At 38.1% G+C, this 17,269-nt stretch overlaps 1 protein-coding gene across 1 annotated transcript in view; it reads right to left on the bottom strand.

The window, feature by feature from the left end:
• The window catches only part of CDC73 (cell division cycle 73), a 106,347-nt gene that overhangs the window by 57,021 nt on the left and 32,057 nt on the right, over positions 1-17,269 (bottom strand). The window contains exon 11 of the mRNA XM_029962237.1: positions 13,730-13,794. Coding sequence (XP_029818097.1) covers positions 13,730-13,794 — 65 coding nt within the window. The remainder of the gene's footprint in view (positions 1-13,729; positions 13,795-17,269) is intronic.

The raw sequence follows: 17,269 nt of genomic DNA, 5'->3' as shown, positions 1-17,269 counted from the left end.
AACCCTGTAACAATCTCCCTCCTCACCCAAACACCTCAAAAACACGTTAAACATTCACTATCACAGAAATTTTTAACTAGAATTGTTTCAAACAAGTGAACACTCACTAAACATCATCTTTTTAAGATTCCTTTCAGAAGAGATGGCAAACCTGCCTGCTTCTGAAAAATACCCCTCTCACTGAATTTTCTATAAAATATTTTCAAAACTGACTGACAAGCTTTAGTCTTTTAGATATCACAAGAAATGGTGAACACCAACTCTTTGCTTAACAGGGGCATCAGATATAAGACCAAATCAAATTGACTTGTTTCAATGGTTACCCAATGTACCAAGACAGATTTTTAAAAAAACCAAGAAGTATAAATAAATGCTGACTAGGACCTGTTATTACCAATACTCCTTCCCTAAACAGTTGATAAAATTTAGCCAACAATTCGCAGAAATATTACCTGAGCTTCCCCATTTACACAAAAATATAAGGAGAGAACACAGAAATTCACCTACACAGATTCAACTGTAGGGATGTTTTAACCTGGGACTATTATCATCCTCCACATATGCAGTATGGGAGCAGAAAATATCAGTGCTTTACTGTGCTGCTGCTAGCTACATTAAATGAAAAATATTTTAAAACCCAGCAAAAATAATTTAGAATAATGGGCAGTAATTACAAACTTTTAAAATGGAGGCACTTCTGTAAATGTTAATACATCTCTGTCTATTAAACAGAGAGATAAAAGATGCAAAACCCACAAAATTCATACTTTGGAGAAAATAAATAGGCAGGACAAGCACTTGTAAGAGAAAATATTCTGCCCTAAGTAGATTAAGTAAATGAGAGGACAAATTTTAAGTGGTAGGCTTCAATTCATCAGTTTAAGTACTGAAAATTAGTGGTTTTCCTTGTGTAATGACAATTGGAGTAAAGTGTGACAGCACTGACTATGCCCTAAAATAAACAGTCTCTCTGTTAAGCAGCTACAGCAATTTAATTCCTTTCTCAACTTAAACACCTCAAACATCCTGCATAAAACTGAAAGCAAAACCAATTATCCCTGGGTTTGCCAACCAAAATAAAACCAGAAGTTAAAAAGACCTCTACAATTTTTAACCTTTTTTTTCTTCTTTTAATACACACAGAACAAGTGCATTATGAAAAATGTAAAAGGTACTGAATTTGCTGCTGAATATACATGCAATCCAGATGATCCTGAACTGTGCATTCTGAAAAACACAAAGTCTTTAGAGGCTAGTTAATAAATACCACTGTGGCTCTGTATAATCTAGCCATTACTACCTGGAGTGAAGAGCAGTAATTTCATTTTATTTGTGGCTCTGGTGCTGATCAAATCTCTAATCCTATGCAAGCCAGCAGTGAACTACACACAGCACTAAGAAATGGGGCCTCAGCAACAAGAGAAGCAGGAATCACATCTGACAGTCCGGAGAAGCTGCTCCAAACTTAACGGGCTAACAACGACCTAAAGGGTTATCAAGATTCAAGTAAAGGTGAGAAGTCAAAGCATATTAATTTAAATGCACTGAATTCCCACATGAATTTTCTGATGCAGGAGTAAATTGGCCTTCACTCACTGTAAACCAAGGAAATTAAACTACATACAGCTCACCAAAGTAATTTTATTCCTAAAGACATCACCAGCCAATGGCAATTTAATGCAGTGTAACTTATGAATGTTGATGTTGTACACTTTGGTAATTTGCTTTAATTTGCTTGAGTGCCTTGATCTAGATATAGCCTTAAGGAAAACTTGTATATTGCCATATTAGATTGCATCATCCATTGTATTAAGGAGAAAAGGTTATTTGTGAATGGCAGAACTGTGAAGCACTTGCTTTAACTGGAAAATGCAGAAAATTATCAAAGACTCTTAACTCCCTAATGACTCCTAGCCACGCTCAGGTGGCAACAGCATCACCCTGGAAAGACCTGAGGTGTTTAATTACAAATGAAAAATAAATTAAGATTTTAACCCTTTAAAATAAATCTTGTTTTGGGGAGCTCAGCAGCTCCAAGAGAGCTGTGAGGAAGTTCCACAAGATCCTCAAGTCCTGAAGAGCACTGACTGACAGAGACTCAAAGGCTACCAGGAAGAACAAAGGTTGTGTTTAAGACACGGGAGGGCTTTTTCCCCCCAAAATGATACACAGCTACTGTTCTCTGATTACCATTGTGTGAGTACAAAGGCATTTCCAGAAATCCATTTATTTTTCATAAAATCCCTAAACAAGATTGGCACCTGGGAAGATCTGCTGCTGAGAAAGGCAGGGAACTTGTGAACTTCAGCTATTAAAGAGCTCCCAGGTCAGCACCAGGTTGGAGGCTACAACAGCTGGACGACAGGCTGGGGGGGTTAAAAAGCAGCATATTCCAGAAAGAGAATGCCTGTGGATTCTACTAGAAAGCACACAGGGTCCACCATGGGTTTCTCCTACAGCAGCTTGGCAATAAGGAATAAGCAAGACTGCAGCCAGGGCTTTAACAGAGCAGAGAAACATTAAAATATTAAGCAAAAGAATTGAAAACTAACTGAACCACAATGTAGGTAAGTATATACCTTTATACATGGAAAAGTTCAGAGTGAAAAAAAAAGAAGTGAAAGCAAAATAAAATTCACAGTAACACTAAATTCACACTGAAGTATAACAGATTCACTACAAGACTGTTAAAATTAATGAACTACCAATAAATAAACCCAGAATACATCTTTTTTTTTTCCCCTCATCAGGATAATGTCAAACAGCACACCAAACATATTACAGAAAGGTATAAATGCCTTTCTGCCATTTAGCTAGAAGCAAAACACTCCCCCCCCAACCATTATCTTCAGACGTGCCAGAGAACCTCATGCTACTTCCCTGACCCTTGAGAAAATAAAACATCTGCCCACTGCATCAGCTTTTAATCTTCTTATGGACAGAATTAATTTAGCTTCCTTCTGGGCAATGTAATAGGAAAGGAAACTGGCCAAGCCTACTTGAGCCAAAGTCAGTCTTTTGTTTAAAGAACTAAAAAAAGGGAGGAAGCCCCGAAAAAATCATAGCATACTTCTCAAAGCTGTGAACACTCTTTAGTTATGAAGTATCAATATATTTCTATGTATTTTAGCATAGTTTATAGATGACTTCATTAAAGAAACACTACTTTACTGAACATAAGCAGAAACTCCCTGAAGCATGCCAAACATTAAATGTCAGGTTTATCAATCACTTTCATTCCACTTATGAGAGGCATCAGAAAAAGTTACATTATTTCCTTAAAGGTATGATTCTTATTCATAACTAAGAACTTTCACAAATATTAGTATACTTGTAACTGGTATTTAAATTTAATCCATTCTGGATCTTAACCCGGAGGGTGTTGAGTACTTATTACCTTTTATATTCTATTCCTCTCAGCTCCATATAGAGGAGTAATAAAATCATAGTTGAAAATATTTTCTGTGTATTGCAAATTTCCGTCTCTAAAACGTTCCCTGCATATGGATTATTGTTATGGTACTCGTTCTTTAAAATTATCTAATACCCACATTCGTATCTGAAAGGATTACAATTCACAGTGTTTGGTAGTACAAGCCAACTACAGGCAGCTTTCCAGAGAAGAAAATAAAAGGACATTAAGAGTCTTGCTGAGAACTGCCAGGGGAAGGAATGTAAGAGACATATTGAATCTGTGTTTTTGTTGTACAGTACAATAACATGCGTATGCAAGTTACCCTTATTAAATATTTAGCTCACCTTGGGTGAGCAAACTGCCTGATTAGGCAATTCTTTCATTATTCTGAATGGGAATTGTAACAAACAAGTAAACACCATTTTCAAAAGATTTCAATTATGAACAAGGAAGTTGATTTACATGTTAAAACTCAACCTACAGAATTTGAACCAACTGTAAACCTACTCTTTAAAACCAGATGTAGCATTATACCAGGTAGTTCAGAGTCCCTTTAGACTTTAATTTCTAAGACAGCATTATGATCCATTTAGTATTCTAATATGTATTTTATTACTTTAATCAGCATTTCACCTGCTGTTCATGTCCACATATTTATAGAAGCTTTTTCCTGACATTATTTCCCAGACCTAATTAGACATATGAAATCTACTATAAAAATCATTGGTTTGTTACAGTTCATGATGTCACCCAAAACCAGAATGGATTTTATAATGTACATTATAATATGTTGTATATATTATTAGCTCCAAAACATTTGGCTTAAGGCATTATAAATCCCTCTCCATCCACAAGTCTTTTGTTTTACTTAGTAATCCTGATGAAACACAATTAGGCAGGTTATCTGTTTTGATGACAACTGTATTCCATTTTCATTTCAGTTATTCTGAAATCTGTTTGCCTGATTTACATCAACTGCTCCAAAGATAAGTAGGAAGTAGGGCTGATGAGGGTGCATCATGCAGCACTGCTTAAGGCTCCATATTCCAAAGGAAAAGGAGAGTGGTTTTCCCACCCACCCGCCAGGAAACAGCTTTGTTAGCAGTCTACTTCAGCAGCATTTCCTCTCTTCTGCCACACTGTGTTTTGAAACTACTTTCCAATTTCAATAAAACCTGTGGAAAAGTTATTGCCTTTGTCAAATTTTTATGAAAATTGCTGGCCAGGGAAATTAAACCCTCAAATTACTGCTCCCAGGGAGTGAAAGGCAGGCAGTGCTTTTTCTTTGTCTCCTCACAATGGCAGCACCAAGCCACCCAAAAGCAAACATCTATAATTTATCAGCTGCACTTCTTTCCAAGTGAAGGGAGGGTATGAGGAGACACCCACCTCCCTTCGTGGAAGAGAGGTTTAGGTGATTAAAGAGACAAAAGACAATATTTATAGTCCCTATGAAGAAAAACCTAGAGTTTAAAAAATATTCTAAATTAAAAGTATTATGAATTTACAGCAACTAGGCTGACAGTCAACTACCAGCAATCTTATCACATCACTGCATCACTTTGCTTAGTCACACAAAGTTTTGCTTTGCACTTTCACTGAATTTTAAAAGCATATCTATTGCTTATGCACAAAATCTACTCACATACCTTTATGGAGAGCCAAAAAAGGAAGATACTTTAATTCCAAAAATACATCCAGAGTCTCCTAAAGCAGCAAAGAGTTTGACTTCCTAAACCTTAATGTGCCAAATGCAATATTCGTGTTGTATGAATTCTAACCAACAGTTTTATAGGCCAGCTAATCGAATTATGTATTTGTAAAAAATAGTTGTTCTCAAAGTTATTTATAAATTTATTTCAATTTACCAACTGCTTTAGATAAACTTCTTTCAATTTACCAATTGCTTTAGATAAACTTGACATTTTAAGTACATTGGACAAACCCTCATTATTTAAAATAGTTAAGTACTGAAGATGCAAAAATCCAAGATTAGCTTTTTACATTTTATAAGAACACAGGAATGTTTGGATCTTAAAGAAATTTACATTCACACAATGCATCTATTGACTCACAAAGATAAGAAACCAGATTTATTTTTAACGGATCATTATCTTCAGTGATAAGTCTCAAAGTCCTATATGTATGAGGTTTGTTTACTTAGAAAAATCCCAAACCAAAAATCTCCAGAAAATCCCACAAGGTTTTTGGGAATGAAGAGGGGCAACACAGAAAGGGTGAATGGAAATTAAAAGAGACAATACATCACTGAATGCCTACCTACATGCACTTTCATACATACACAGGTCTCCCCTCAACTCAGCTGAACGTGTCTTTAAGAGAGTTTTAGATGAATAAAGCCCAAAGAACCACCCTTCCAGCAGCAGCAATGCAAGGAGTTTCTGCAATAGCATATTGCTCAGGGAAAACATAAATATAGCTCCAGATGGCAGCTCAGCAGATCACAATTCCAGGTATATTCTGGAAGGTCTGATCAGTGCTGCCTAAATGCCAGTTGAGCGAGCCATAACTAATGCAGAGTACATTATTTGGTCTTTCCAGTCATTTACCTAAGGAGAAAGCCTGTGCTGAAACAGATTGTTATCTAGGACCACCAGTAGCAGACCTGAATAAACCAGGACTTTGCCTACAGATTTTCCTAACAAAGATAAATAAAACACATTTAAACAACCTGAAAGTGAGGATGATGATTCCAGAGCAACAGTATGTGGCTGCATAAAAGACACAGGCAGATTAACACCTGGATTTAGATGGAACAATAAAATCACAAAGTTGGAGGCCAAAATATAGTCAGCCTTATCAATTACCTTCTTAAATGGTGCAAGAAGGAACTGCTAAAAAAAGCTTAAAAATATGTCCTATTTTGCTATTCTAACTGCCCCTTCCCATTAGTAATGTTGCACTACATGAAAAACAGTGCTGAATGACATCACCTAAAATCTGTCCCCCAAAAGACTAAGAACCAGGGTTCTTACCTTAGCATTTCATTAACATTTGCCTCCAAAGATCTGGCTCAGTTCTGAGCTCTGCAGGTTTAATGTGCTTTGAAAATACTGTCTGTACCTTACATATTCTGATGTAAGAACTTAAGAACACCTGCCCATAACACACTTGTAATAACTGTACACCTGTGAAGACAGTCTGCCACACTGAGACACCCTCTGGTTGGATTCACACACTACCAGTCACATACTGAAAGAGTTCAATCAAAGGAAAAATCCCAACAGAACAACAAAACAAACCCACAACTGCAAAAAGAAAAGGAATGGAGGAGGATCTTTAAAATAGCAACACCAGAACAAAGTCCACAAATTGAAACAACAGTCCTTAAGTATGTCCAAAGAGGGCAACAGTAAGGACAAAGTACAGAACTTATAAAAATAATTTAAAACATCATAAAGGAGAGTTTACTCTGGTTTAACTAAGTAGTAGTAGATAGCATGAGTGAGATGGGATTTGAGGCATGTTCCTATGGTTACAATCAAGCTATCCTAATTTCCAAGCTCAGAAGATGGTATGACTATGATGCTAAGTTACATATATGTAAGTACTCCAAGCAGAAAACTTGTTTCCACAAATAATGAATTCTACCCTACTTTATTAAGAGCAAACAAGTAAGTAGTAAAGAGTCACGTGGCCTAATGACAATGGCAATATGAAAAACTGAACAGAGAAGGAATTCTTGACTCAGTCATCTCAGATTAGCTACATAAATTACTCAGATGATCATTCAATATTTGAATTGTAACTTTGATTTAGTGACTGTATCATGAATTGCCAAGTGTTAGAAACCTTCAAAACTTTGCTAAAACTCTTACTCAAAGACAAGGGGATGGCTACCCATGTGACTATTTTGAAAACTAGAAGGGATGTTAAAGTGAACTGTTTTCTGATTCTTCATTTGACACACGCTCATTTCTACTGGGTCTGCAACACCCTTACACCGCCTTCAATAGCTGTGAATAAATTCCAACCCCACATAATAGCTGAGCTGTTCATTTCCCAGTAGAAGAAATTTGATGACAAACTGTCAGGTGAAGATGCAGCTGTTATATATTCATTAGCTGTTTGGAGATAACTTATGGGGGGAAATATGCTAATACCATTATTTAATGCTTGTGCAACACACGATGCTTGATTGTTCAGAACAATTAGGACAAAGTATAAAATTGTGTCACTCAGGCTCAGTTGGAATTTTCTGAGCAACACCCTACAAAACTTTCATGCACAGATATTCCACACAAATCTTAAGATACAAGAAACACAAATGAATCTAAGCAGAATCCTATACAAGATTCAAGTAGAAAGTGAACATCCAATTCAAAGAGCACAAATGAAGTTTCCCAGGCAGTTTTATTTTGGCTCATGTTTCCAAATGAGAGTGACTCCTCCAACATTCATAAAGGATCCAAGTCCTAGTGCACAGTGTACATGGCAGATGAGTTTGTCAAGGGATACTCCCAGGGCTAGCAAATACACTCATGTCATTCAGCTTTAGATCAAGACAGGTCTAGCAAGTCATCTTACAACTCATATGAAACATGTTTGAGGCTTTCAAGCTTTTGTAAGTAAAGCTTCCTGGATGTCTCAAGCCACTCAAGGACCTGACAGACATGCCACAAGCACACTTAGCACGCTGACACAATCAAGTTCCACACACAGCAGTGACTCCAGACACGTTCATTCAGGAACAAAGCCACGTGGCTCCAGGTCTTGCTCCCTCTTTTGTTCAGTAGCGTGCAGGGCAACAGAGCAATGCCTAACTTTCAGAGGCATAACTGGTTATACAACATCCCCTTCTTTTCTTGAATTTGCAGTTCTTAGTCTCAAAATAAAAGAGAACCTATTATGAGGGACAAAACAGGCAGTTCTATTGTATAATGCAGCACAACAGCAAGATGTCTTGGCACAGATGTACACGATTTACAACCACAAAGAAAACGAGTGCACACCATTGTTCAACCTAACACATTTTCTTGAAAGCAGTATTTGTATGTGATTTTCCTTGGTCTCTATCAGCTTGACTATTTACACTAAAACTCTTTAAAGGAAAGTAATTTAATATTTGAAACATGACTGAGGCAATGAAATGCCAACCACTGAAATTGTTGTGTGAGCCTTAACTATAAAATACAGTAATAGTCCTTAGGAAACTTGGTTGCATTTCATCCACTCTCATTAGAGTAATACAGACAGAGAAAACCCTCTTGTCTGTTACCCAAGAGCAGCATAAGGTTGCTGGCAGATGTTCTGGAGAAGCATCCATTTCTCCAGCTCAAAGATTTTTTGAGTTCCTGGGCATGTCCTAGTCCTTAAACCTCATGGACCAAGAACCTCACGGGTATGTCTAAATTACAGTTACAGATAAGTATATTTAATGTGGAAAAAAATTTACAAATTCAATGAAAACAAGTCTCTACCTCCAGCATCATCTATGGAAAACTCTTCTAAAAAATATGCCCTCCATGCAAATCTATTTAACAGCTTTCTTCACCTCCTCTTGATGGTTAATAACTGAATAGGATGCACACAGAGAATTCTGCTCAGCCCGCGGAGAGAAGCGGGGGCTGTTGTTACACTCACATTGAGAATAATGACCAGCTTATGCACAGGCTGCATCAAAATTATGCTCCACTTCAGAGCCTGTTTCAAACACTTTCAAAGAGTCCATTGTTCTGTTGACCTCCCTCAATACCACTTTCCTCAAACATTTTAATGAGACTAGGACATGACACAGAAAACTGGTAACATGTGGATAAGTAGGTATCTCTCCCCTATCTCTAATATTTAACATGCATTAAATTTTTATTTGTGTTTTAAAGATAAGGGCCATTTATCTGTACATTGAGAGACGACGTCCAATTCCACCATATGCTTCTGAAAGGTCATTTCAATTTTTGGCCCTGAATCACAACCTTAATTCCTCATGATCAGATATAGAGATCTTGTGGATTTACCAACTCACACAGAAGCATATCAGTTATCTTAATTCTTTCATATAAAATACATGCATCCACCATGTTGATTGCTTCTGCCCCAACATGCTTCCTCTCCAAGGACCCAGTCCGTGAAGTGACACAAACTTAGCAATTCCATTTGTTGTTCTACACACTATTTCTTTGAAAATACAAAGGTTAAACAATCTCTCAGTTAAAAAAATAAATAAAATTAGAGGTCATACCAACTCAAAAGATTTTGAGTGCAACAACAGCACAATCCTTAGATTAATTAATGCCCAAAATCTGATACTGACCACAAACTGATGAAAAACACTGTTGACCTTAGAGGTGCTGAATCAGTCTTCAATTCTCAAAATAAGCCTGCCTGTACTGTGGCTTACATGGGGACTCCCTTTTTAGTTAGTTGTTTTCTGGTGGGACTATCAAATGTATTTAATTATTGACAATCTCATATGTTTACTCAGGGTACTTTTACCTAGAGATTGTTGTAAAGCCTGGCAGTGTACACTGGAAAGAGGGATGTTACATCTGTCAGTTTTCAGGAAGAACATTATCACTGAACTCAGAAGCACTGAAAACTTAGGTGGAATTTCTTACCCGAGATAAAACTTACTAAGTTTGGATACACCCCAGAAATTTGCCTTTGAGTTTGCTACAAGTGAAGTCCCTCAGTGAAAGCCTCCCTAACTATACTGATCAATGAGGTGTAACCCCAAACTATCTGGGAAGGCTATCAGCTCAATACCTGCAAGAGCTGATGTATCCACCTGTTTAGTAAGAGAAAGAAATACCAACACTAGTTCTGGCTGCTTATGAGTGCGGGTGATCAATGACAAATTCCATTACTAGCAGCAAAAACAAAAGATAAAGGAAGCTTCTGAGCTTCAGCAGTCCTGAATGCTAAAAGAAAGTACAAGTTTAAAACAGGAGAGCTTTCCAGCAATTAGGAAAAACAACAAAATCATTTCTACAAGGGCCTGCTGCAGTGCTGTGCAGATCTGGTTCACATGCACACAAGTTTACAGCCTCCCTGAATCACAGCTCACGACCACTCGGGGCTCTCAGAACTCAGAGGAAATCACCCCAACAACTCCACAGGCTATCATGCTATTACTTTTTTTCATACTCAAGTCATGAAAACTTGAGTAAAACCAGCACCACCATCGCTATTATTGCAATGGATAAACCAATCCCATTTGCAAGTGCACACAGTCAATACAGGGCATGCCTTCACTTGGAAGAGGATACAGGTCAGTTCCCCCATATAACAGCCAGGTTTATCAGACACTTGTGGAAAAAGCAACTTCTCCCTCTCCTGACACAAGTGCAGATAACTAGATTCCCTGCTATACAGGGGATTATGCTCAGAAGTGAAGGTTGCAGAAAGTCATGCTGCACAATTCGCAACATAAAGCCCTGGGTAACTCCATAGTAGCAAGAGCTACCACCACTAAGTCACTTGTTTCGAAAACATCATCAACCTAGGCAAATAGAAAGTGCCACAGGTATTAAAAAAATAAAAATCTTTCTGAGGAAGATGCCCTGTTATAAACAATTCCAGGTCCAGAATAATGAAATCATGCCTTCATAATAAAAACTCAATAAATAAGTCCGTTCTTCCTACGAGAAAGTAAGTCTGCCAATTAAGCAAAAACCCTGTTACAGAGAAGAACTGCCAGCAGCACAAGTTATTTTAGCTGACATTACTTCAGAAAAAGCCCACCATTCACCATCTGTTCTGGCACAAATTCTGAATGCTAAGAAAGTTTCCAACATCACTGATGAAAAGAAAGCAGTCAAGATGAAGTTTTTGTTTTGCTGTTAAAAAGAACAAGCATCTAGGACAACTCACATTGCAGGAAGAACAAACACAAAACAGAAGTTTTGCACATTTCATAAAAACCATGATGGAGAATTCCAATAAGGCAGAGTGCAACTGAAAGACATGTATGGAATGTAACAGGAAACAAATAAAGGTTCTTACAAATTTTACATGAGAAGCAGCTGGGCAACTCCAAATTTAGCTCAGGTAACAAGCATAAATTTTAAGGGAATATGACTGCTCTCCAGAAAGACAATGGAAGCAAGCACCACAGAAGAAACAGAGGACCTACCTATGTCAAGGAGAACAATGGCTTTAAAAATGAACCTTTCAAATTTCACCATTCCTCTGGAAATCAGAGGGCTAAAGTTTAAAGACAGACTCTAACTAATAGCTACCCAATGTTTCAATTCCTTTGGAAAGTTTGATGAGTTCATACAAGGATTATACCAATACTATGAGATAGCAGATGACATCTTATAGTTAGAATGAATTCCAGTGTTATCCTCCATACTCCTATAATTTAGCCACTGAGTATAATGTACTTTTCCATTAAACACCTAGGGGAAGAAACTACTTTCCCATTTCCTCTCTAGTTTGTCTAGCATAAAAAAATATGTACAAACCAAAAAAAAACCCCTGAGTAAAAGCAAAATATGAAGCTTGTTATCTGGCAGGAGATTAACTATTCTACATAAAAATGTGATCTCAGATTATAGGTTAGAACTATGTGGTCCAATACCATGACAAAGTTTGGACAAAAACAGATGAACATAATTAACAGACTTATTTCTCCCCTATCTGAAACAAAAAACCAGTATGTCACTGCAATTTATGAATGAGCTAAACGTTAAGGGCACCTTTTTAACAGTCTGTAAAATAAGGCTCCAAAAATCCCTTACAATTCCTTTCTTAAACAAAAGCTTAATGACAGATGGAGTTTTAATATTTCTCATGACACCAGATGATGCCTTATGTGCAATCATGCAATACCTCTTAAACAGTTATTTCAAAAAATTCCAGTTTATGTTAAAAAAAGGTTTACTAGTTATTTAATATCCATTTTATTTTCTTTCTAAATGAAGAAACCAACAAGGACAGCTTAATAACAACCTTAAAACTCTAGGTAGTAGGCTCAATGCATGAGGTAGTATTCCTAGAACAAAAAACCTTAACTATGTTTTATGACCTTAAAAAATCCATATAATTTTTAGAGTTACTGTGCATCCCTTCACTTTTACAGATTTTACACAGATAAGCTTAAAACAATTCTATTTTACTATAATCCTGCTTTTTTCTTCTTTCTTTCTTTTTCCTCCCCACAGGACAATTTAAACAGAACCTACTTAATAAGCCACTTCAAGTCACTACCACTTGAAACAGGTATCTTATACTGCAGAAACCTGGGTTCGGTGTAACAGCACTGTTTGATCCCTCATAAAGCAGCCCAAAATTCATGCAAAGTTCAAGAGCAAATCTTCAGACACAAGAGATTAATAGGTAATATTTTTTCTTCACCCAATCAATTTCTGAATTCATTTAGAAAGAACCCAGTTTATAACTAAGTAGATTCCTTCCTTCGATACTCCCTCCCTTTTTTTTTTTTAAGTATGCTAGAGTCTAGAGGAAGTTGGGAATGAAATATCTGGGAAAGAACTTTTATCAAACAAGAAGAAACTCTGTTTTTAAGAAATATACACACAAGATACTATTTGATGTTCAAATTAGGAGTGCAAACTAGAAGTAGTGCATGGATTTAGGAGAGTGTTTAGTGCTGTCTATTCATCAGATTTATGTAGGTATGCAGATGGCAAAAACCTTAATGAGGGCACTACATCAGTTTTGTAGCATCTGTCCTACTTACCAGCAGATCAAAACAGGATTTATTTGAGAGCATTCAACTCACTTCCACAAAAGCAGACAAATAAAGGGAGCCAAAAAAAGGGAGAATCTGAGGGTCTTTCTTTCTCATCTGTGTCTGTTGCAATTCCCACCAACAGCATTGTACAGTCATACAAAAGAAATCCACCTCACTAGACTACAAAGCTTCAACAGTAATGCCAAGGTCAAATTCTTCCACCACCAAACAAATTTATTTTATTAAATACAGAATAGGAAACAGAGCAATGTTCCAAAACCTAGTTTTATTACTTCAGTTTTGTGAGTGTAGTTTTATCACTATGAACTATGTCCTTCCCAGACACACCTAAGGTGAGCAAAACTCTGGGTATGTCAAGTAGAGCAGAAAAAGGCTGCACCTCCAAAAGAAGAATCTGCCAGCCAAGCCATCCCAGCACACCTTTACTGCAAACAAATCCCTAAGTCCTCTAAAACACGTAGATCACACAAAACATTTTACCTTTTCATGGAGAATAGCTTCCACCAATTCTGTTACTCAACCTAAGTGACCTTCTAGAGACTAGGTCAGGCTGACAAGATATCTGTATCTCTAAACATGTATCAATAGGTACACTATCACTTTATAAAACAAAGTAAAGACTTCCAGCTTACCGTTACAGACTTCAGAGTCATTCCGTGGTAGGTGCCCATAGTGTCAATCTTGAAGCCTTCCGTTTCTGCAAAGGAAAAAAAGTCTTCTGTAAGTCATTGTGAACACAGGAGTGTCATGTCTAAATGGACAACACTGGAAATACCTCTGAAATTGGTTTTTCAAAGAAAGCATCTTGCTGTTGGTAGTGGTTTAGGTTCTGATCACAATACAAAACCTGCTTAGTCATTAAGAAATATGCTTTCTTTAGAGAGAGGTCCATTTGATATTTCTGCTTTCTGTAACCAGAATAAGCTTTTCCTGCTGCACAGAATAATTTAAACCACTTCAGAGAAAGGATATAGACTTAAATCTTTGTGAGAATGTTACAACTTGCATGTGGTCATATGATACAGAGAATAGAATCTGCATGAATTCACACTACCAGACTAAAGGTTATTAAAAGGTTCTTTGGTGGGAGTCTGTGTTTGTTTTGGGGTTTTTATAGGAGTTTTAATTAGATTGAATTTTTGCTAAGTGCCAGAAGCCTACAAGTGCTCAGTGACTAAACCTGCTGCCATTAGCCTGTTTGCTTTTGAATACTCCTTCTCTGACCCCCTATTCTCAGCACTCTAAGACCCAAGTATAAGCTCCTGAATACTGCCACCAGAACTTGTAAGAAAACCTTTTCCCTTTTGTAAATTCCCTAGCCTCATGCATCTACTGTCAACTGATCCCATCAACCAACCACCCAACTAATTCCTCCTTAAAATGGCATGATAATCACTGATCAAATCATGGTAAGCAGGCATTTGTCTATAACTAATTTTGAGCTATTTCAACTAGACTTGGGTAAAAGGTACTGTGTAGAAACAGCTATTTGGAACTGGTACATTTTTGTTATAAAACCTTCATAAAATGTATCAGCACAAAAATATACGAGACAAAAAAAATAATGAAGAATCAAAGCAATGCTTCTATCTGAACCTACAAAAAGTCCAAGAAAAATATTTGATTTTCAAAACTGTTAAGAGTTTCTTGCTCTCATCATGAGTAAATTAACTTGAATTGAAACCCAGACAACCTTGAAAACAATGCAGATGCTCTGGGAAGCATCTGTGGTTGCTCATCCTTTCTTCCTTAGATGAGGAAGATTATCAGAGACTAGTAGGAAATGAGGCAGAAAAGATTCCCAGATTTAATAACTCTCCAGTGTCTAGAAAAAGACACTTAAGAGTTGAAAATTGATCATACTCCTCTCACCACAGGGATAGTCATCTACTTTCTGAACATTGGTTTGGGTTTTACTTTTTCCACTCATTCCCTCAATTGTGCTACCAGACCTGCCACCAACTACCAAGTGGAGATGCCCAGTGTTAGTGACAGTGTTTTGTTTTATATGGTCACCTCAGCTCCAGCCCTGCTTCATCTGCCCCTTCTGCCAGATTTTACATTTCTGAACTACAGAGTTGATTCTGAGATGGTAAAAATGCAGGTACAGTCACACAAAAATCCAGCCTTTCCTACTAAAACAAAGGGGAAAAAAAGAAGAAAAAAAGCAGCCTAGCCTCCCCATATAAATTGATACTGCCTTACCACCTTTCTCCTCAACCCCAGGCTGTAACTATGCCTTGAGTCCTAACTCAGAGGTCACACAGCTGAACTTGAGCTAAAGATGGTCAGATGCAACTGCACTAACACTTCCATGGGTAACAGTGTTTAACAGTTTTCTCTTTGACTATATGGGTCACTGTTTCTGGGCAAGGAGCATATTAATATTTCAGGTGATGCCTGGAACCTTGTAGAACACTTGGTAGAACACTCCCTAGGTTTAAGAAATGCTTTTGCTGACCTGGAATGACATAAATCAAAGGTGTATCATGTGGGCTGACAGTTGTTTCTGAATTTCAGAAGGTCACCAACAGAGGAACCTTTCCAGTTTCCAGATTGACCTATTATGGGTTCCTCGTGCCTGTGACATGCAGAATTTCCAACCATTTCAGTGAGATGTTCTTTCCAAAGAACAGACACAACTGTTAACAAGGCCAGCACAGCAGCATCCCCCATTGTGCCTGGCCTGCCATGGCTTCTTTCCTCTCAGCACAAATCCTGGCTCTATAATTATTTCTACATGTTTGTTCCCTGTCTCCATCAGCATTGCAAAGGGAATAAAGGCCCACAGAGCCAGCAGCACAGTCAGAAAGTAAATCAAAGGGGAGAGAGGCACCTGGCAGAGAACAAGCCTCTGCTCTATTGCCACTGGTTTCATCTTTTGCAAAAATCTTTCCAAGTCTCTCATAAAATCTGTCCTAGTTTATTTAATGAGCCACAAGAGCCACAAACCACAGCTCTGGATCTCACCAGCTTCCTGCTCCCGGCCTTGTGCTGACCCTTCCTCCTAGCAGGAGAAGTAAACAGCTAGGATGAAGAGGCCCTTGTTGCCCCAAGCATCTGAGTGGGCTCTCCAGCCTGCTGGATGTTTCCAACATCTACACAGGGCCTCCAGTGCTATATAGCAGCTACTCAGGTAGTAAATAAAATAGTTCTGACAATTTGCAAATAATGGCATAGCAGTTTTCCTTATTAATGCAAATCTAAGAGATGTTAAATGCTCAAAGCAGAATGCAGGTACCCACTTTACATTCCTGCAAACAGTTACTGCAGCCACTACCAGACCTACTGCAGAGCTCAGGGTCTGCTCTCGGCAGTAGGGTGGGACCAGTAGAAGAAGCCACCTCCCAAACTGCCCACTGACTCTCAAATGTCCTGCCTCTAACTATCAAGCAACTGGTGAATCAGAGTTAAGCATTGCCAGCTTCCAGGTAGCCACAGCAGCCCTCCCTGAAGTGGCAGTAGCACGGACACTTTTCTCAGAATGGAGCTTTTTCAACCCGATCCTCTCACATACACCATGTGATATTCTGTCAGCCACTCACTTCTCTTACACAAATAAACACTGCTACAAGTGACAGCCCTGCCACTTGCACTTTTGTGCCATTTTGTACACTTGGCCACAACCAGCAGCACCTTCAGCTCCACTCACTGTGCACACTCTGTGCAAATCAGGAAACAAATGCTTCCAAGTCAGGGACTCCACAGCTACAGCTTCATTTCCACTTCAAAAATTGCTAAAGGTGTTAGCTAGGTTAATGTTGTAAAAGATATTCAAGAACCAGGCTAGAAAGCAGAGAGGCACTTCTTCCAGAGCATTCTCCAAGGACAGTGGCTGACCCTGATGCAGCTGCTCAAAGGCAGAGCTGGGATACAAGAGGAACCACAGGCCACAGCAGAGAGGAGCAGAATAGAGAGCGACCCGGAGCACCAGGGGATGTGACCCAGCATACATCAGCATAAATGATCTACCATAACCTCTGACTAAGAACACAAAAGCAATACTTCTCCTCCTCTCCCTCCCAAACCAGCTCCAACCTGTGCTGCTGAGTCATGCACCAGCACTGAGATGAAATGTTCGTGCTTGGCCAAGAATTAGCTTATAACTCCAGCTTCAAAATCCCAGCTTCACTGGTGGTAGTAGAAGTAGCAGTTAAAATGATAAGCCATCT

The sequence above is a fragment of the Manacus vitellinus genome, unplaced genomic scaffold (genome assembly GCF_001715985.3).
Source record: "Manacus vitellinus isolate BGI_N305 unplaced genomic scaffold, ASM171598v3 scaffold_44_pilon, whole genome shotgun sequence".
NCBI classification, from domain to species: Eukaryota; Metazoa; Chordata; class Aves; order Passeriformes; family Pipridae; genus Manacus; species Manacus vitellinus.
Note: the sequence above shows the minus strand (reverse complement) of the source record. Positions and strands in the feature narration are given on the sequence as shown.